This window comes from Seriola lalandi, unplaced genomic scaffold (genome assembly GCF_002814215.2).
Source record: "Seriola lalandi dorsalis isolate HSWRI2012SDOR001 ecotype SW California unplaced genomic scaffold, Sedor1 jcf7180002054570, whole genome shotgun sequence".
Lineage (NCBI taxonomy): Eukaryota > Metazoa > Chordata > Actinopteri > Carangiformes > Carangidae > Seriola > Seriola lalandi.
The window spans coordinates 4148146-4170368 of record NW_019525123.1 but is presented as its reverse complement, the minus strand read 5'-3'; the positions used below and the strand labels follow the sequence as shown (position 1 = coordinate 4170368).

The following is a 22223-nucleotide window of genomic DNA, read 5'->3' as shown; positions in this document are numbered from 1 at the left end:
ATCCAGTCTGACAATGCATGAATACAACAGTAGGCTATACACAGGTGTTCCTGGTCACTCTCTTCTCCCCCATTTCCCCAACCAGTCTAGGCTGATCACCCTGTCCCGTTCCGTTAGGGTTTTTCCTTCTCCTCTGGGACCTGTTGGGTTTCTCTCTAAAATGTAAGGTTTTGATCTTACCCTGTAACGATAAAGTATGTTGATTTGGCGGTATATAAACAGAATTGAACTGAATTTAACTAACTATACAAAAAATGTACAGCTGGAAGACTGGACACTTCACAATTTGATATAGGAAGTATTACATTGAATTTTTTCAACTTTGAAGAGGTCACTTGTCTTTGTAATGTCTAGGAAATGTAGCCTATTGAAAACAGGCTATGATAACGTTGACATAGTTCATTATCTGTTCTAAAAGTGGTAAAAATCAGTGCAACCATTAATGCGTCTTTATTGACAAATTTGAGTTAGAACTGTTGCAAACCAGGTGACACACATTCGAACCAACACATTATGACAGACATCATTCTGTGTCAACACACACATTTATTGAAGTGATGCCATAAACGGGCAAAACATCATATTGAAGATTTTATTATTAAACAGGTTCTTGAAAATACAGGTTTACACAGACTGTGATTAGAAAATAATAGTACAACTACCAGTATTTGGTATCCAGACTGACATGGACAATTTAAAAAAGCAGAATATCCCCCAACCACAATAGTAGCTGAGCAACTATGATAGACCAGAGACAAATTCATACTTATGCAATAGCCACACATGCACATTCAAACAATCACTGTCAGGTCACATACACTGGCAAGTGCAAATTTGTTCTATCACATGTATAAATCAAGTCAAGAAGGTAGAATCTGCTTGTGAAATCCCTTTCAGATTCAGCTAACTTAATATCTAATGAGAGCCATGTAATACAAACAGCACAGCGTTTCCTCTCCAAGGTTCTTACAGTGGTACACAGGGCAAACAAAATGTGTTTAAAAAGTAATTATTAAACAATGATAAGGATGGAGTCTAGCGAAAACAACACAGGTTACATGGACTAGATAATGGACTACCTCAACGTGCTAGTCCCCTTTTACCCTTCCCAAATATCTCTTTCTCCACTTGCTTGATACAAAAATAAAACTGTGCTTCCCCAAAAACCCACCCTGGACACTGCTGTGCCTATAAAACTATCTAGAATCAGATTCCCCACTGACAACTTCAGACACAGACTGCTGTTTCCAACAAATTATTACCCCATAAGCCTCTATTCCCTTAACCCCACCCCACCCCACCCCCCCGGACGAGACTTGGGCCAAGTCATCATTTGAAAGGCCTTCAAGTGCAGTTTTACAATTGACAGTTTGTGTAACACAATGGAACCAACTGTACTGTCCACCTCAAAGCACAAAGACAAATCTCTCATAAAATATTCAGACAAAAGCAGTTACTCAAAGATAACTGAAATTATGTGTAATTGGACCAGCTCTGTCCATGGCTGGCAACCCCAAAAGCATTGTTGTGCTACAGATTAGTGTGAAGGGCAACTTTTTGAGGTAATGCGAATGGGCAAATTCATGTTTAAAATTATGCAAACATTATTTTTAACCTTTCCATACATGCCACTGTCTACAATATTGATAGTAGTAATAACTGAGTGTTAAGACCCAGGTAATATGATTTCATGGTTGAAATGCATCTAAGAGGAAAATGTGAATGTGGGCAACTTCTTGTATCAATACTGGCTAAGGACTCAGGAACTTGGAATCAAACTAAAAGAAATGAATGTACATACAGCAGTGGAACATACAGACCAATGTATGAGAAAGAGATAATGCTGGATGGTCCATGGGATTTTATCTTTCTCAATGTTTATTGAGCATATACCTCCAAATGATTTTAAGTGGGTGATCCTGTGCTGCTGTTTAATGTAGCACTTATATACTTTTGGGAGACCAGGCCTGCCCCGGTACAAAACCCAAGGTGATCAGCTGGTCAGTCACAGGGCTCTGTCTTTTCCTGATTCTATCTCTTGCCCCTTTTATTACCAGCAGGGGGCTTCTTGAGCTGGAGAAGAGGCCCTCCTGTGCCAAAGCCTGCAGCAGGTGGATTAGAAACCCCAAAGGTCAGACCGGCCGAGGGGTTGATGCCAGGGTTACTGAAGTTGAAGCCTGAGCTGCTGCTGCTACCAAAACCTATAACAGCAAGAGAATGCACACAGATAAGTAAACAGATAAGAAAGGTTAAAGAAGAATAAAAAAGGTTAGAGAAAACAAAAGTAATGGAAAAGATTAATGACAATTAAGTATACCCAGGTAATATAGAGACTGTAGCATTCGCTAAAGTGTGAACAGATTTTGTCCACTTGGTGTAAAACCCCAGATCCTAACGTGTTGTGGCCAAACTGACAGCACACTTGCGTAAAATGCCTACAAGACCATAAAAGGATGATGTTGGCAAAGCCTACTTATTTCAGGAAACCAGATAAACTATATATATTATATTAGTAGTATAGTATTTGCACCATAGTATAGTATTATTTTGAAGGTCAGGAATAGCTTTATACAGGAAGTTTGTCCAACCGCTTCTGATGGCATATGCTCAGGGAAATATCGCAACTCTGGAGGTACATTTGCAAACACTTGTCTACTCTGACTCTAGTTGGACTATACTTTTTCTAGTTGCTGTAATTTTTGGGGGCTAGCGTGAAGGGGGTATATACAGTATGTATGTACCTGCACTCAGACTGCCTCCTGTGGGCTTACTGGTGGAGGAGAAGGCAAAAGAAGACCCCCCAGTCCCCACCCCACCAAATCCTGGCCCACCACCAAAACCTGTGGGAGAAAGTGACATGGAAGTAAGTTTGGGCAAAGCACACACTACACTACACTACACTAGGAACGAATACAAGCAGCAGTGCCTCAGAAGTACACATAGGCAGGCATTAGCTAATGTATATGCAAAACAACTACCACAACCTAATCAGTACAGCACTATGCAGGTTCTAACTTCTGATAGGAGACTGGAGAAAAAATACGAGCCACAGTACGCTGCATGGCAAAGCAAGGGTCAAAGGGGAAAAAAACACAAGACGATGAATTTCACACCAGCTACAAGAGAACACACCAACTTGGTGTGCGTTCAGACCACTTGTTCCCACACTGTCAAGTGGATTTGCCAGTTGACATGCGAAAGTATAGTAACAACATATATATGTAGAATTGTTTTAGGAAACTTTTTTTTTTTTTCAGCCAAATTTATCTTCAGTTAGGACAAAAATTTTCCAACTTATCACATGTAAAGGTAAACACAGCAAGGGCTGGCTCAGTTTTCGTGTGGTGTGAACGCACCTGACCTCTTGTATGAGGAAGAACAGAAAAAAATAAATTGCCAAGCTGCACCACTCTCTCAGACACATACACACTGCCTATATATTCTTTCATAAAAAAAGAACAGAAAGGCCTCAAACAAAAATGTTGCTTGGCATTGGAGTGTGTAAAGGAAAGGCAAAAAAAAAAAAAGGGAATATTCATTTTATTTATTTATTTATTTTTAAAAAAGGCAGAGGTAATACCTCCAAGGGTAGAAGAGCCCAAGCTAGTGCCCACTGCCGAGGCAAAGGGGTTTCCAAACCCTGCCCCCAAGGGTGCCTGGGTCCCTAAGGCACGGAGAGAGAGCATATTCTTTACTCCTCTGAATGTGTTGTGTGTGCATGTGATTTAAATCATGTTCCTCAGCTCCTTTGACAAAAAAACCTTGTGAGAACGTTCACCATAACAACAAATTATGTATTTTGTGACTTGCACTATCACACAAAATTATAAAATTGTCTTTTCTGTACATAGCTTTAAAGTTTTACATGTATCTGCAAAAAACAGAATGTCTGCAGTGAATGGTGTAAGAGGAAGGTAGGAACATCAAAAAACTGCAGCAGCTGAGTACTACTCTATACAACCCCCACATGGTCATTTAGAAATACAATACTACAGTATAACTGCAGAATCAGGCAATACACCATGCCTCTACAACAGCAATGCACACATATATGTACTTTACGTATATTGTTTTAAAAGATTTAAACTATAACATCCCAGTTAATCAGCAGTAGTTATTGTAACTGACAAAAAATGCTGCTAGTTCTTTCACTCAGAAACTTGTCTTTTTTTCTTTATGCAATTTTTTTTCTATGTAATCAAATTTTGCAAAGCTTCCAATTAGTCTGCATTATTAAAACAACTTCAGTCAAAAAGAAACAAGGACAAACGTTTCTTTGTTTAAAAATTGATTTATTTTCAATTTAATATGCAATTCCACTTACATAAAACACAAACAAACAGTTTAGAACAGAATTGATTGTTAATTGCTAACTGCTACTGCATTTGACAAGTTTCCAAATTTTCAAGATTTCTGAGAGTGAATGAACTAGCATACGCCAAAGAAATGCATCACACAATAGTTGAATATAGCTTAAAAGGCACACCATATTATATATTAAATATACTGTTATCAACAGGCATTGGTTATATAAGTTTAAACACACTCATCTACAAGTAAAAGCACTCGAGATTTAGATAAAAAAAATGTGAATTTGGCATCTATGGCTGCCTCTCAGTGTAAAATGATCAAAATAAATGAAACTTAGTGATATGTTACAGTTTGCCTGTGGAAGATTATGTGGTCAAGTTTTGGGTCATCCTTCCAACAGGAACAGATTGACCTTTGTGGTTTGTGTTTACTTGAACACTTCACCAGTGTATCCTTAGACATAATCACAGCCAAAATGTGTGGTTAATGGTCTTTTTGTTTTTAAACACAAAACTGCACCTTGGATAAATCTACACGATTGCAGGCTACAAATACTTTCCTTTCTTGGATCAAGTCAGACTTAAGTGAGGTGACTGTTTAACATATTGAAAGAGATCAGTATAGTTTTCAGATAAACATTAGCAGATGTGTAGCTCGTCAGACATAAAAATAAAAAAATAAAAACCTCAAATAGTAGTACCTCCTGGAAGCAACATACAGAAAAACCACTACAAAAGCAGCATAAAGTAAGCGCATGATAAAGAGTCAAAAGGAAATGAATATGAGAAAATAAGTAACAGTCAAAACGGTAATAGCCAACCACTCAAAAGACCAGACTCTCTGATTTCCTGGATGTTTGACTAATCAGGCCCATGTTGGTGAACTGCTGTCTTGAAGCTCAACATCAGACAGGAAGATACCATATAAACAATTCAGACTTATTATTGAATTTCAAAATAACTCAAGCTGATTTTAGCACAGGAGGCAAATTGTGTTGCTAGTACTGTACCATCTATAAACAAACAAATAATCACATTTCAATTCCTTCACTTGTTTAAAAAAGAGGCAAATGGGATCACTCTCGCTGTTGTAATGGCATTCAAGAAAATACTGCAGTCAGCATTTGCATAAATATTACTGACAGATATTGAGAAGATACCTAACATACAGGTGGCTAAATATTTACTATCACCTCCAAGCTCCAAACAGCTTTGAAATACCAATAATTATCATTATTGTGCCATGTATGAATGTAGAGATCTGGAAGACAATATGTTGAATTGTAAGCTAAACTACACAAAAGAAAAAATTCTGAACAACTTGGGAATCCAGCTACATCCAAAACTATCTTAATCCTAAAATTTTAGAGTTGTTTAACAGAGGACTGGAATGTCCAAAGCAGCAATTTATCAATTAACACAGCGGTTTCATCACAAGAAAATAATCATTTAGGTTCACTGAGCACCACTGTAACTAGCAGGAATATACAGATGAGTGCTAGAGAGTGAACTGAAAAACTTAATTTTTCTGTCCTTACTCCTCTGAGTGCCAATAACACTGAGCTCTCATGAGAGTCTGCATCAAGCAACACTGTTTCATTTCATCATAAAACAGTGGGAAATAAAACCCCACACAATAAAGAGATGAGGACATGCAATCTGACTACACTCACCTGTCTTTTTCATTTGGCACAAATGGATCTTACTGGCACTGAAGAACCAGTGTAAGCAGCAAAAACCATTCTTCTCCTCTCAACTACCAGACAAATTGGGCTAAACAAGAGAGATTTTCTACACAATCAAGTAACTTAATTCGGCAGAAGTCTGTACAAAGTACCGCCACCGTGGATAAAATACCTGAAATTACAACTTGTGAACAGCACTCTACATTTTCATTTAACTGAACTGAGCATGAAATGATCCAGCCCTCTTACACTGACAGTAGCCCTTAGGTGAAATAGCTTAAATCAAGTAACAGTTTGGCTTCAAACAACCAAACCAATGAAATGTGTTTTAGTATTGAACAGTATGATAATACAGAGTCCTTTTTATCACTGCCAACTATTCATATTATACATGAACCTTCAACATACACAACTTCAGCTCTTTGTTCACAACACTTGATTGTATACAAACACACTGAGCATACTGGTTCATTTAGTCCAGCAACAAGTGACAAAGAAGCAGGCTATTTTACAAGGTTATCGGTTTCACATCCACTTCAAGACCAAGTTCATGCAGTAATGGAAAAACAATTTCTTTGTTTCAATTTACAGTTCAGGTAATTAAATAGATTATATCTTCAGTCCTGAGTCTTTTGGCACCTTCCACCTTATGTCCATTGAGGCACAAATCTGAACAAGCTTGTGGCCTACACGATCATCCACCACACCAACAAAGTGGGTTAAACAATAATCTGCCTTAAGTAAGTAGCACCCATCTGCATGGTTAGTGTTGTATGTGCTGTGATACTGGCCACTCTTGACTATGCCATTCCAATTATGGACTAAGCTATGCACATTTACAAAAGAAATAAACTAAAAATAAATAGGTAAATAAATACTGAAGAGACCAAGACATCCACTTATGATCAGGCTTTGTTATGAGTCAAATATGAGAGAATGACCACTATTTGGCAATAGGGATGGGAATTTTGCTAAATATTATTGACATTACAAACAGCAATCATGTAACCTAGTTCCCAACTCTGGGGTTAACAGACTGGCAATGCTATGTGTTAGAAACAAGTTGCAGTGTTTTAAAACAGTGCAATGCAGCTTTTTTTATACAGCTAGCATACCCAGAGCACATAGGATTACACTACACAAAAGATGAGACACCAATTTGGCTTCACATAAAATAAAAACTGGAAAGCAACACAAAAACAGATGCCAAGATAGTGTACACTTTTACCACAGAAGTGGATCTTACCTACTGTGACAGCAGGCCTTGTTTGTGAAGTGCAATGGACCAATGGATTTATGAAATATCCCCATCCCTACTCGGCACATACTTAAATGAGCTTGATGGTTATTCATAATAGCCTCTGCTTGCCCTGCTTTACGATCAAATGTATGCAAATGTTCAAATATTATACTGAAAAAAAGTCACATTCATTGTCTGGGTATGATTTTTATGATAAAGAAGCTTAAGAAAAATTTGCAAATGAAACCTGACTTAAGCACAAGTTTTTGTAATTTGCCATGTGAGAAATTTTAAACCACGCTGCCTTTGTAACCCCATCCAATTAAAATATTGCTTTCAATCTTCTGAATTAAGACTTTACTACACTTTATTTAACTTTACAAGAAAAAAATACATCAGAACACTCTAATATACATAGTAGCTTAGTTTGTTAATCAAAAGTGGGTGCCCTGATATGCCAGTAAAATGGCCTACAAACCAAAGCCTACAAAAAAGGCTGAAAATTTGTTTAACACCTCAGAGATGTGGCAATAACTATAATGGAAACTACTCTTAACCAAGATATTTTATTTGTAAAATGTTTAATAAATGTTCATTTGTGTGCCATTGAGTGCAGAAGTGGCTGAAACAATAGGGTCTGCTCAGTTATAATATTAGTGTGTCGGGCATATTTAAATATTTTTGGGATGTACTATCAAAAATTCCTAAAAATGTCAATTTGCCAACACACCTCTGACTCTGAATAAGCACTAAGTGTGTTCAAACTGCTCAGTCTTCACCTGTCTTCTTATGCTCGATATTAATACTGTGTAGAATAATATTTATCAATACGGTTTTGTGGGTGGGCTGGGGGTGGGGGGTGAATTATTTAGATTATGGCTAAAATTGGGCCAAGACCCACATACTGAGACCCTGAACAAGAGAAACTGCAGCTTCTACAAACAATGGAAACAGCATCTTTATATAAATTCTCTTCTAAAAAATGTTGAGGAGTCTTGTATTTTCAGTGACGTAAGCTGATGCCAATTGGCACCTGATTAATTGGAGGTTCCCTACATGGAAGAGACCTCTTGACAGTTGGACTAAAGAGAGTAGGAGCTACATTATTATAAATTTATGTTATACACTGACTGATCATCTAAACACATTCTTTTCACAGCAAACGTCTAATGCTCCTAACCCCACTACATAACAACCTTCAGTGAGTCGGCTCATTTCAAGCATTGAATAAAAAAGTCCTAACTCAAATGATATATAGAAGCTCTAATAATAACTTTGAGATTCAAGTGAATAAAATTGAGATAGCTGGACTTTCTCTCCTATCATATAATTTCTTCAAACATGTCAGCCTTGTGTACCTGCTCTTATATCCCAAATGAGAGGGCACAGAGAGAAAGAGAGAAATGAGGTGAAGGAATTTGTTATATCCTTGGTATTACTGAAAGTGCATAACATTCAGTGTTTGTTTGTACAGGATTGGCACCAACATTGCCAGATTCACACTGTATCCATCTATAAAATGTCACTCTGGTATTGTAAGGCGCATTACATAAACATGCCTAACTCTTGAACGGAGTCAAGAGAGACATGATGGAAAGGCAGCACAAAGGTTTCCTGTCAGAGTTTAGCAACAGATTTCTCCTCTCCCCCTTTCTCCCTCTTTTTAGCCTCTTCTCTTTCATTAGAGAAAGTACAGACAAAACACTTTTTTTTTAAATTGTTCTGTCCCCTTTTGGCCTTTCCACTCCCAAATTATCTAAATTTTTAGAGCTTACTCATCCCGTCATCTCCAATTTTTCTTTTTTTTTTTTTTTACATTTTTTCTCCTCTCCCTCCTTTATACTCTTTAACAAAGTGAAGAGGATGAGAAGAACTTTTTAGAACTTGTAGGCAGTCAGACCTGGAGTTGGCTGCTGTTGCTGGGTCAAGGTGGCTGCCATGGCAACCGCTGCAGCGTTGGGCACACTGGAAAATGGGGCAGGCCCTGTTGTGACTCGTGGCGTACTTTGCCACTTCCTGTTGGATGCCCGTTTGGACTCAAAGACGTCTGTGGAGTCTTCAAGGAAGGCCCGACGATAGGAAAGGTACTGGTGCTTCAAGATCTGCAATGCAAGACATGACAGAGGAAAAGATGTTTAAAAAACTATAATTAACATGTTGCCCACATATGTAAAACAAGAACTTCCCATGACTATCTTGTTTGGTGTTGTAGTGTAGTGTGGGTTAGGGTGTAGTGAGAGAGGCTCTAGTCTCTAAACAACACAGAACCCTCCTGTGCCCAAGTTTAAAATTTCTGATAAGGACAATTCAGACGAGGAATCAGCAGGTGTTGAATTTGCTTCAATAAAATCAAAGACCTACACATTCAGACAGGAATGGCTCACGCAGTTCACGTGGCTAACATATAGCAAAGAAAAAAGCGTCTTGTATTGTGTACTGCTCTCAGTGTGGTCCGACATTTGCGGGGAAAACAAAGTTTGCTGTGTCCACCGCACACTTCAAACATGAAACCCTAGGCAAGCACAGCAACAGCTTGAAACATAAACAATGCAGGGACAGATGCTCTGAGGGAAATGCAGTGCCTATGGCAACAGCCTTTCATAGACAGGAATCTATGAATCGGTCTGCAGAAGAGGCTGAAATGATGATAAAATTCAACACCATCTATCAAATTGCAAAGGAAGAGTTGCCATTCATGATTTTTTTCTCTTAAGGGACTACCTCATTTTGTGACTTTTTCATTTAAAATAAAACAACACTGTTATTTCTGTAAATGTTCTGTTTATTATCACAGCATTTATCAATAATACAGTTAAAATTGAAAAAAAACATGAATGTGTTGCGTTGCATGTCGATTTAAGTGGTGCTCCTAAATTTTGTGGTGGTGCTCCTAGATTTTTCAAAAAGGAGCACCAGCGCTACTAGTGGAAAAAGTTAGTCTGGAGCCCTGAAGCAGGAGGAAAAGAACTGACCTTGACATTTTCATGAACTGACTGGAGCTGGGCAGCCTGTGCAACAAATGTCTGGTACAACTTCTGCATGGCCAAAGTGAGGTCTGGAAAACACACCCAACAATATCATCATCTGTGAGCACATTTGTGGTGAGTTCATGAAAAAAATTGTTTTTTTTTTTTTATAAAATCAGTTTTTAACTTGGTTCTTAACATAACAATAATATAAAATAAATAAAATATAAAAGAATATATTGACTAATGCTGATTTAGAAAACCTGGAAAATACATTTTACCAACTTTCCAGAGTTGTGTTAAAAGTGAGATAAATGTCCACTTACCCTGAGGAGTGATGTGGGAGCCACTGCTCTGTGTTGTCAGGTGATTCTCCAACTCTTCTATCTGCTGTCGGTACTGCTGCAACTGCACCTCAAACTGCTCCACCAGGCTGCGGAAATAACTAATCACAGAAAAATCACAGTTTCATATTTGTCAAATCCATGAAGTGATAAAAGCTGACACACACAGCCGAGACAAGTGATGAGAGACATATTAGCTTGACAGGAAAAGAAGCCGACAATCATAATTAGATGAATATTTAGTGCTTTCTCATAGTACTCAAATGCAACAGATCACAAAAGTTTTAGTTGAAGACAAATGCAAAAAGAAAGAATGAATGAATGAAGAATAAATCACTCTGAAGTAAATCACTCTGAATGCACCGTCTTTGATTTGTTTTGGGACTACTATCTGGTAGCTTACTTACTCGGATGGAGCAGTGTTCTCATGTTGAAGTCCAGGGGGAGTCTTTTGTGTGCGTAGTGCTATATCAGCATTTTTCAGTTCCTTTATAGGGAAGGAAACAGGAATGTCAAATTTCTGTTAAAACGGATAATCTATAGATCCTCTTTCCTCAGGATTCCATTTCATTCTAGGAGATCACTTTCAACATTTTCAGTTAATGAGGTGTGAGTAACACACAATTAATAACCTAGATAATTAAGGACCTCTCATTTCAAGTCTTATTTGAAAGAACTAGATTTGTCTATAACTATACCTTTGGGAAAATACTATCTACATCCATGTTGGTTTAGAGCTGGAGCATTTTCAGTGAATGGCTGAAAATATTCAATAGTATGTACAGTTCAAGTGAATGGGAAAGTGGTCTGAGACTTTTGGGCCCCACTGTACATACAATGAATCTTTGACTATGTAAAATGCATGCATCAGAAGTAAAAAAGACTAGCAAGATGTCATTTAGGCTTGTGTGTGCAGATTTTTTTTTTTTTTTTTTTTACCTGCGCTGTCTCAAGCTTCAGTTTGTCAATAGCTAGAGCTTGGCGCTGCAAACCACTGGCACTGACAGAGAGAAGCTGTTTGAGACTCTTGATGTCATCTTGGACTTTAGAAATGGCCTTAGATGACATCCTGCTGATGTCCTCCTGAACCTGTTTCTGCTCTTTCACAAATTTTCTATAAAAAAAAGAAGATAGACCATTAAATTACCTGCACAAAATATTTTCAAAAAATACATTAAAAGGACACCAGTGCCAAGTACTTATATCTTAATTAAATGTGAATTATTGATTTTACGTGGCAATTAGCCAGCACTTGGAAAAAACACCTGAACACATTAAATTAGATTTAATTTGGATTACATTGCCAGACTTGATCTAACTTTATGACTATGAACTAGCTATGTTTACAACATATAGCCCAAATCAGCCATGTCTCTTTTAGAACAATAGCACTACTGATGAAACAGCTTAACATTTTTTAACAAATGAGATAATTCTTCCGTGCCAAACAATGTTCACAGAGGCTTATGAGCCAGCAAACAGTGAATCAAATCCTGTAATATACATATATAATATATACACATACAAGACTTACTGGAAATTCTCGACATCCTGACAAATGACTGGGGGCAGGTTCTCATCTTTTAAAGCTTTACTGTCCCTAAGGGAGAGAAAGAATGTTTTTCATCATTATATCAAACTGTATAGTCTTCACTAATCAGGTATACATTTACAGGACTGGAAGCCATTGAATGCCGCTCAGAGAAAAGTTGTTAACATTTTTCCACTTAATAAAGAACAATGTGTATGTTGGTCAACAAGACTTACTGTGCATTGGTTCCAGATGATGTGTCGCTCTTACTCTCAGACGAAGTGCTGAAGTCGACCCCACCCAGGCCAACACTGGGGGCAGGGGCTACTGATACTGCTGTGGAGGTAGACAGCAGAGAGCCCAACGTTAAACCACCTCCTCCAAGAGTGGTCTGACCCAAACCTAAAAGACCAAATAAACACATAGGTTATCACAATACAATATTGTTAAAATTGAGAACAAATGCTTAAATATACCTCAATAAAGACAATTGAGTCATAATCAAAACCACTGTAGTTGCAATGATATAAAACACCAATGTCCTCATTGTAAATCAAGAGGTCACAGCGCTATGTTAAGGTCACAACCAATTTGCTTTACCTAGTTTCCACAAACTACAAAAACCCTTAACTTCTTATTACCTTCACCTTTGCATGGAATTACTTCACTATACAAATTACATAGCCCTTGGCAACTTCAGCTCAAATCACTTATCATGTGAGAACATGCCAAGACTATCCATTTGCATCCCACCTGTAGACACAGTACTGGAGAAGAGACCCCCGCCCAGTGATGGGCCTGTTGAGGCTGCTGTGGTGTTTGTTGTGGCACCAAGACCAAGGGTGAAGGACGTGGCTGCAGGCTGCTGTGGAGCTGTGGACGTCAGGACAGAGCCAAATGATAAACCTGCACCAGCAGGGGCTGCTGAGGAGGTGGTAGCAGTGGTGGTGAGGGAGAATGGTGTTGCTGAGGCGGTGGGCTTGTTGAAAGCCAAGCTAAAGCCGGTGGAGGGAGCTGTAGTGGCTGAAAGAAAGTATAAGTACAAATTAAGGTTATAACCTGTTATCATTAACTTTCCTTCCACAATCTTACTTCTAAAACATCTCATTAACACAAACATACCTAATGTAAGGCCTGTAGCAGGTGCAGCTGCGCCTAAAAGGGAACATCATCACAACATAAGACAAAATGCAGACATGTTAATTACTGATAATTTTGTCACTCGCCAGTAGGCGTATTTTATATAAGTGTGACATTATTACTTGAGGCAGGTGTGTTGAATGAGAACCCTCCAGTAGGTTTCTGACCAAAGAGAGTGCCTCCTAGGCCAAGAGACGGAGTGGTGGTGCTGGTGGTGGGGGCAGGGATGGCGGCTGCTGTACCCAGAGCAGTCCCGAAAGAGAAGCCACCAGTACTGGCTGCAGGTGCACTAAAAAGGAAGAAGGCATTAAATTCAGTCATATGACCACAGTTCTTCCATGATCCCAGAATTGAGTAGCAATCTAAGAACAGATGAATAATCTGTCATTGGCACAGTAATACAGGCATGCCCTCTTACTTTTTACCTTACACATCTTAATTGTTACATACACTCCAAAGGCTACAGATGATCTGCACCAATGTTAAACGTGGATCAAAGTGAAACCTGTGATACCCTTGCAGTTAAGAATGTAACGCCAAATTTTCCGTTAGTTATCAGGTCAAGCCACAAGAGCACAACGGAAAGAAGTTCAAACATAAAGTAACCATTACCAATCTTTCTCGTTAGTGTGCTACATCATGCAACACAAATGTCATGAAAGTTTGGTTACAGTTAGTTGGTTGGTTGTGGAAATAATGTTAGACTCAGGTTACAGTTGAGAGGAAACATATTGACGGGTACACAACACCGCCTTACGTCAGGTTAACTTTGGCTATGCTAAAGTTAGCTAAATACGCTTTTGAAATCTGCCATTACCTGGTTACTGCCCCAAATGTGAATCCACCACCCGTATTGGTGGAACCAAGAGTTCCTGATCCAAAGTTAAAGCCAGACATTTTCTTTTAAGAGGCACACATTTATCATCAATTAACTATTTCCACTTCACCCACTCATCAAGAGGATCAGCGAGCAAACCAGCATCACAGCTAACACGCTAGTTAGCTCTGAAAGATGCCCGCGTGAGGGCCAAATCCGCGGTCGTATCTTCACTCAAAACATTTTTGGCAAAATTGTCGCCCTTCACAAATAAGCGGACCTTCTCAGCGGTAGCCTGCTATGTTTTCTCCCCTTACACCTCTGTTTTTTAGATTTTTAAAGCAGCCAAATATCGTAGGATGAATTCTCGCATGGTGCTACTTTTCCTATTGCCCGCCTGGTATTTCCCGAATGCTATTGCATTTCGGGTAATCTTTCTGTCAACTACGTTTCCCGTCGTTCCTATCGCTGTTTTCGTAGCGCGTGATGCTTCACACATGCGCAAGTACCAACTTTGGTACTGTCTTGCGGACGTTTCCAACAAAACCGTCCAGTAACAATCGTAACGACAAAAGACCCCAATTTGATTCCGGTATTTCTTTCAAAATAAAAGACAATTTGAAACTTAAAAATTGTGGCAGATGCATGTATCAGGCAAAACTTGTGCTTTGTCATTTTTGGCATTTGCTCTATTTTATTTATAAAATGATGATTTTTTTTGCCAATACTATATGGACCTCAGGAGCATATTATACACTGAAACAATAGTGGACCTTAATGCAACACCTGTATCATAACCTGATCTTGAGGTCCAATCTTAAAAAGTAGCCCTCAGTTGAAATACATGTATTGTACATATATGATGTAATTTTCTAAATAAGGTTGTGATTAATCAAAACTAAACAAAGTTATTACTAATTATTAATACAGAGAATTAGTTATATTCGGACCCCATTTTTTGTTATCTAAATACCTACATAAACTGGTACTTTTATTTTTAAAATCCCACACCACAACTGTTGACGTGATTGCCAGGATCTTTACGCGGATGGAAGAGTAGAATAATTGACAATAAACACATATCGTATGCCTCCGACAAAGTAAAGGTGGTTTGTGAAGCAGTTTCAGCTATCACATTATCAATGATACAATTTTCACCGGAAGGCGTAGTTTGAAGCTTTTCAGTCGCTGACAGCTGCCTTGACTCGAAGAAATGGAGCATATCCGAACGCCAAAGGTAGCTAACATTTCTAGCTAATTGCAAATAGATGGGATACAGTCAGCAGCTCGGCCTTGTCTTTGGGGGATTTTTGTAATGCTTTAGTTGGTGTCGTTTGCCAGATATCAGTGTGTAGACTAAATATGTGTGGATCGATCCAATACAATGATTGCTAGCAGGTGTCGCCAGCAGCTTGGAGTGCCAGACGTGACGAGCGTCGATGAGCTGTTTGTTTTTTTTTTCCCGTGCAGCAGATAGCTGGGCGCCCTTATTGAAATATCACTACTTGCACGCCCTATTAGTGATTGAGTTAACGTTACACTGTCAAGCCAGTTAGTGCATTTAGTGTGATAATAAATCAGAAGGAGAAACCAAGCTACAATCAGACATGACTGTAAATCCGATAGTGCTATATGGTGTTCACACCCTGGGTGATCATTGTAGGACTGACCTTTTTACATACAGTCTCACTATTTTACCATTTGGACAGTTATCCTAACCATACGATTAAGAATTGGGATTTTTCTCACTCATTGAATGCTTTTGACTGTCCAATCACCCGAACTCCAAATAGGTACTGAAGACTAAACTGAAGCCAAACAACTCCCAAACAAGTAAGATGTGAAGATTGCTGCAGTACTGACTTGGCAGAGCATCACTAGAAACAATACAATGCAGCAGGTGGTGTCTTTGGCTTGTAGGCTTCAGACAGTGATGGTTTCAAAGTATTTGCAAACAGATGATGAATATGATATGATGACTTAGATTTTTCTTTATTAAATTGTTGTTGAAATATGTATTAAAAGTGCTACAACTAATAGACTGTTCACCCAATGTGGAGGTATGAAAACATGTCACTGTCCATATACTTCTGGACTGCAGAGTTTATGGTTGGAGGCTATCCTTTAACATTTACCACTCAAACTTCTGCATAGGCCTGTGTTGCTCATAAGCTGGGGACACAGGCTAGGCCTACTCTTTTTTGTATGTGTATTGGTGAGGGTGTGTTTATTGAAAGGTGAGCTTTCTTATATCATGTTAGGAAGCAGTGTGACCTAATTTTTGAGCCTCCAGGATAATCACACTTACTAACTAGAGGGGCACTCAGAGAGGGCAGACCTGCGCCAAGGCCAAAGTCAAACAACATACACCAGACTTCAGAGAAATAAAAATTAACTTCATAGTAAATTTGCCAAATCTGCAAAAAAAAATGAATGGATGCTTCCCTGGTCCATGCCTCATTCCTCCACCAAGTTCAGTGCAAACCTGTTCAGTACTTTTTGCATACTGAATGACCTCCTTGGTGGAGGTAATAAAGTACACTCAATTCTTACATAACACATTTGCCAATGGAGTAAGGATACTCTGGGATCAGGTGGGTGTGTTTCCATGCAGACTGGGTGTGGCCCCACTGTCTAAATCCTCCTGTTTGTTTGCTTGAATAAAACAGCACAAGAGAGCCTTGCTATTCAGAAAAGGTAACCAGATGTTTTCACTTTGTGTAAAAAGGCGGGTACTATGTGTCTTTGAGTATTTTGTTGGATGAAACAGTTTTTAATTAGCATTAACCCTGTGGTCAATCTGCATCAGAAATTAGCTGATGCTTTTGAAAGATTTACTTATCAAAGAAAGTAGGCAATTTTTGAACTCTTTTTGAACTCGTCCTGACGTGGTGTTGACCCACCACGCTGCATTTGCAGTACTTTGAAACATAGCTTAGACAGCTCCATTAATTTACAAAAATATAAACCTTCACTTCATCAACTTTCATGAGATTGAATGAGATGTTCTGTCTCTCTTTTCCTCTCTTGCTAATCTCACTCATTCACTCACACACACTGCTGGCTTCCTGTATGTGCTATGAAGTCTGCCTTTGACAGAGCTGTGTCCTGCTGGTTGCTGGGAGACAGAGATAGACTCAACCATTTCATCATATCTGACAACAACAGGAAAACGGAAACAGGAGAAGAAGTCTGAGTCAAGAGAACCACTGCTGTGATGAATCATGAATTTGGACAGTTAGCAGCGACATCAGCAAATCCAATAGTCTAGTAGCCTTTTGGCCACAGAGTGAATGTGAATAGTAACAATCAGCATATTTTGTTTTAATAAGGATAACTATTATTCTAATGGATTTTAGTTTTAAAAGGAATGCAGGACTGTAGAGTGAATATGTATTTAATGTCCATCAACAGTTTCTCAGAATACATGCCTGTCATATTGGGACTGATCTTATTAAGCTCTGTGATATTTATTTAGTAGTATGGTGTAATAGTGTTATAGACAATATGCATACACTAATGAAGTACATTTATCCTTGACTGTTGGTTTTCTGTCAAACCTTATTTAATGGAGTTTTGAATGGGCGCTCTGACCATCAGGGAATATAAAACCGGTTGTTTATTACAGCTGGACTGCAACCTTCTTCCTGTGTGAAAACTTGTGACTTGAGTAAATGTTCTACAGTCAGTATCTACTGTATGTGTGTTTATGTGCATGGATGAATTGGGGATGGGATTATTGCAAAAACATAACAAGGCTATACCTAATCTGTATAGCAGAATACATTTTCAATAACTTGGGAAATTAAAAAGATGAATTGGGTTTGGCTTGAGTTGGTAAGGGTTGGTTAAATTAAGGTCCAGATAGTTTATTTATCATGAGTGTTACATTATTCAGTGACTACCATCATTAAACATTTTTGTACTATATCTGGAAAACATTTGTGACTCTCATCATAATGGAACTGGCAGCTGATATAGAGGGCCAGGTGGTCTGGATTAGGTAGTATGCCAGCTGGAGCCAATGCCAAGTGCCACTTGCATTAATTTAACAGGTGTCATTGCTGTCAGCAAGATCCTTTTCCTCTTTTCAGTATATCCTGTATATAACTTTATAACCAGCTGACAAAGTTAATCTTATTGTTAACTACCAGCTACCTGCAGATTAATGTTTGTGCGTGTGTGTGTGTGTGTTTTGTTTGCAGGTGGAGCAGGTGCGACTTTTGGATCGTTTCAGCAACAAATCCACAAATGGCACACTGTACCTCACAGCTACACATCTCATCTTTGTGGAGAGCAGCTCTAACAACTCAGCCTCTGCAGGACAGGAGATCTGGGTGAGTCCCTTTTTCTCCAAGCAAATGCAAAAATATGGATGCAGCCACCATGAATGTACCATTGGTTTTTCATTGGTGAAAATGTGATAAAAAAAACACTTGGGCTCAATCTACAGTGCCAAGTGTTAGGTGGGTTAAAAGGGAGGTTCCCTATGACTAAATCTCCATATGCGACAGAAATTTCACCTGCTGGTGCTGATTTACCAAAAGTCAGAAGTGATATGGCATGATTTCAAGCACCTCAATTCCTGCGGGTAACTGAGTTGCTCATTTGACCTGTTTTTAGCCTTCTAATTAACTTTTTTTTGTCTGCAGTATATTATTTTTGGACTCCCACACTGGAAGGAGTTATGCAGTGAAATGTTGCCAGTAGCAAAATTATTGCTGCTGTTTTTTTCATAATCTGCAGCCAGTTTTATCTGTTTTAAGCTCCTTGAAGCACAGTTGGAAAAAGCTGACAGGCATAGGAAGTACAAGATAATGGAGTTTAAAGACTGGTGTTTTAATTGCGGAGAATGCCGTAAATGACCATTCTACAGAAACTTGAGCTTCAGTGTGAAGTTGGCGTTTGCTTATCCGCAGCCACACAAAGAGCCATCGGTGTTACCACCACAAGGAAGTCTGGAACCTGATTTGTGTGTGTGTGTGTTGTTGTTGTATTTAGAATGCCACAGTCTGCATTGTTGAAATGTTAGTGTGGTATAAAATGCTTTATGCAGCAGATCCCGGGCCACGACCTCCTCCTTCCTGCATATGTGCTGAGAAAAGGGAACATTTTCTTTGACTCTTTTTTGTATATTTGGTCCTGTTTATGTATGTGAAGGTGTCTGTATATGCATGTGCTATGCGTTGTATGCTACATTAATCTGCATTTGTGGAGGCCATTTACAATCAGTCTGTAAGTCTGAGTGAGAGTTTGTCAACTTTTGTCAGACTTATTGTACTTAAAATATAAAGTATTAAACAGCAGTGTAGTCAGTGTCTCAAAAGCTGGTGAGATTGGCATTTACAAGGTTGAGGCAAACAGTAGTTTGCGATTACTAATTTCACCTTGCCTTTTGTGTGTGTGCGCTTTTTAAAAGGCAGTGGTTTGATTTACGTCCTCTTAGAACATTTTTGAAGCTATTGTTCTTGAATAAGCATCATAGAGTGTTACATTAGTTAATCATCACATTCTTGCTTGTTTATATGCTTTAAGTTTACCTGAGGTGCAGAAAATAATGAGAATCACAAAAGTGCCTTGTTTTGACCATTTCTTCCTATCTGTTATTTACTGGTTCTTCATGATTTCTAGTCACACACAGACTTGTATGTCATATAGAGGTTCATAGTGCATACTTTATACACAGTACATGGATAACAGCACTTGCATTTTTAGTAATATGCTGCTGTTATTTTTAAATAATCGATTATCTCTTCTTCCCTACTTTTTCTCTTTCAATGTAATTCAGTCAAATTAATAGAAACAAATCATCACCTGATTTAAACCAGCAATCCACTGAATATAATAAATGCTCTTTTTTCTCTTTGCTCTGTTCCTCCCTCTCTCCCTTCCTTACAGATTTTGCATCACCATATAGCCTCTGTGGAGAAGCTCTCTCTGACCACCACAGGCTGTCCTCTGGTCATCCAGTGTCGTAACTTCAGGGTCGTTCATTTTGTGGTACAGAGAGAAAGAGACTGCCACGATGTCTACAGCTCACTGCTGCGTCTCCTACGTCCTGGTGTGTTTCAGTGTTTCTGTCTGTGTTAAAGTCATTGTTTCTGCTTGGCTATTCAGTGGGATCTGTGTGCTATCATTGACCTTCCTATCCTTTTGTTGCTTTCTTGCCCCTCCTGTTTTTATTTACATTCATACACAGTGTTATAGATATTATCCTCTTCTGGTTTTCTCCTCCTCTGCCCAGTATCCTATGAGGAGCTCTATGCCTTCTCCTACAACCCCAAACAGAATGACCAACAGAGAGAGGAAGGATGGCAGCTCATTGACCTGGGGGCGGAGTTTGAGAGGATGGGCGTCCCCTGCGACCAATGGCAGCTCACTGACGTCAACAGAGACTACAAGGTAGGCAGTTGGCTAGAGTTGTAAAGTATAAGTGGAGACAATTTGTCAAAAGGAAGATCCTTTAGCAGTTGTAGTACTTCTTTGTTATCTTGGATGTTCTAGCCTCTCTTATGTGCTAAGAGCAAGGTGAACAAGCATATTGTCTCTACAATGTTGCACTTTTTTATCAGCATTACATCCTTTATAATTAAATGGATAAACACAGAGATTATGTCAGTGCATTTGGTTTGCATATTGTCCATGTAGAGGAAGTGACAAAATAAAACTAAAACTAAAAAAAGTTAAATTAAAAAAACAAGAAATACTTCCAAATGGTAATTAGCAAGCCCAGTAAAAACAGGATTTGCTGACGGTTGGTAAACCTTGGCACCTTCTCTGTTGTAGGTAAAGTTCATTGCACACAAGGAAAAAATAGAGTATAAATAGAATAGAATATAAAGAGTAGGCGTTTTGTTATTTGGCAGCCATTATAGAAGCTGTACATGTTTTATGTAGCTGTGGTGTATGTTGTTTTGGTATACAGTTGTATTTTGGCAGTGTAAAGTACAAAGTACTTTAGTGTGCTTTGTGCAAACAATGTCCTGGCTTGTCAGGCCCAAATGTGAGGCAATATAAGCTGGCTATGACTGAGGGTGTGGTGATATTGTAGGGAAATGGTTATTGCAGTAAATTGGGCAAACCAGTTGGATATTACCACACACAGACATTATGCATGCAGCTCCAGAAGAGGGCACTAGAGCTTCATTAGTTTACTCAGTGCTAAATATTATAGTATTATAGACAAACAAAGCTTCAGTCATTTTTTTGTCTCTAAATAAAAATTGATCTGCTTTAAAGAAGTGATTACTCCCAGGACAGTGCAGAATATTATGAGCCCCAACTACAGTTTTGCCTAATTACTGTTAACATTTTGATTCAGCACAATATGTGTATCTTGTTTTCCAGGTGTGTGAGACATATCCACGGGACCTGTATGTTCCCATCACAGCCAGTAAGCCTATCATCGTGGGGAGTTCCAAGTTCAGAAGCAAAGGACGTTTTCCTGTACTCACATACTTCTACCAGGAGAAAAAGGTACTTAATAAACTGTAATAGCATACTCACAAAAGAATACAAAATGTTTTACAGAGTGGGAAAAGTAATCTTTTTATGCATTTATTTTATAAAGTTTTGTTTGAGTTTTTGGTTTGTTATAGTACTTTATAAAGAGAATGAGGAAGGGGAAAAATACTATTGAAAGGAACAAGACTGCCATTATATTTTACATTACACCCACGGCACATAATTGTTTAAAGTCTTGCTAGTAAGAGAGCTAAAACATAAAGATTTCCCACAAGGTGGCAATAGAGGAAAGGCCATAGAATTACTGAAATTGAAAGGAGTATTCTCTATGTTATATGAATATGCTAAGCAAATTTTATGGGAACGTGCACATGGAATTGCGTAACAACATGTTCATAGTGGCTCTGCAGGAAAACTCATAAGGTGTCTAACATGGAAAGGATTTGTCCCCTGCGTACATGTATGTGTTTAACAAATTTCATGGAAATCTGCTCATTATAGAGCAGGGGTCGGCAACCCGCGGCTCCGGAGCCGCATGCGGCTCTTTCATCCCATGAATCATAGTGGAGAATAGCTGCTCACATACATATGTGGATCCGAAGATCGACAGGAAGGGTTGAAAGTCTCGACAAATGGACGGCGTTTCGGCGGGTATACCGGCTTCCCCGAGTGTGACGTTTATTTTGAGCGATGAAAAATGATAAAATATAATTTTATTTTAATATT

General features: G+C 38.7%; 2 protein-coding genes across 5 annotated transcripts in view; one reads left to right on the top strand and one right to left on the bottom strand.

The window, feature by feature from the left end:
• Positions 1 to 434: 434 nt before the first annotated feature.
• Positions 435 to 14456, bottom strand: nup58 (nucleoporin 58). 4 transcript variants are annotated; one of them, XM_023416960.2, is made up of 14 exons: positions 14034 to 14456; positions 13339 to 13505; positions 13199 to 13231; positions 12830 to 13099; positions 12313 to 12478; positions 12080 to 12145; positions 11485 to 11659; positions 10953 to 11032; positions 10528 to 10646; positions 10208 to 10290; positions 9136 to 9337; positions 3581 to 3664; positions 2742 to 2840; positions 435 to 2201 (listed from the first exon to the last, which is right to left on the bottom strand). In XM_023416960.2, the coding sequence occupies exons 1-14, from the start codon at positions 14111 to 14113 to the stop codon at positions 2032 to 2034; spliced, it is 1794 nt and encodes a 597-aa protein (XP_023272728.1). In that variant the 5' UTR covers positions 14114 to 14456; the 3' UTR covers positions 435 to 2031. The 4 variants fall into 4 exon arrangements, with proteins under 4 accessions (XP_023272728.1, XP_087032956.1, XP_023272729.1 ...); XM_087176830.1 differs by lacking the exon at positions 2742 to 2840; XM_023416961.2 differs by lacking the exon at positions 3581 to 3664.
• Positions 14457 to 15055: 599 nt separating this feature from the next.
• mtmr6 (myotubularin related protein 6) overlaps positions 15056 to 22223 on the top strand; it is a 14428-nt gene continuing 7260 nt past the window's right edge. Inside the window, exons 1-5 of the mRNA XM_023416959.2 lie at positions 15056 to 15270; positions 18239 to 18370; positions 19932 to 20094; positions 20278 to 20435; positions 21381 to 21509. Coding sequence (XP_023272727.1) covers positions 15247 to 15270; positions 18239 to 18370; positions 19932 to 20094; positions 20278 to 20435; positions 21381 to 21509 — 606 coding nt within the window. The 5' untranslated portion in view covers positions 15056 to 15246. The remainder of the gene's footprint in view (positions 15271 to 18238; positions 18371 to 19931; positions 20095 to 20277; positions 20436 to 21380; positions 21510 to 22223) is intronic.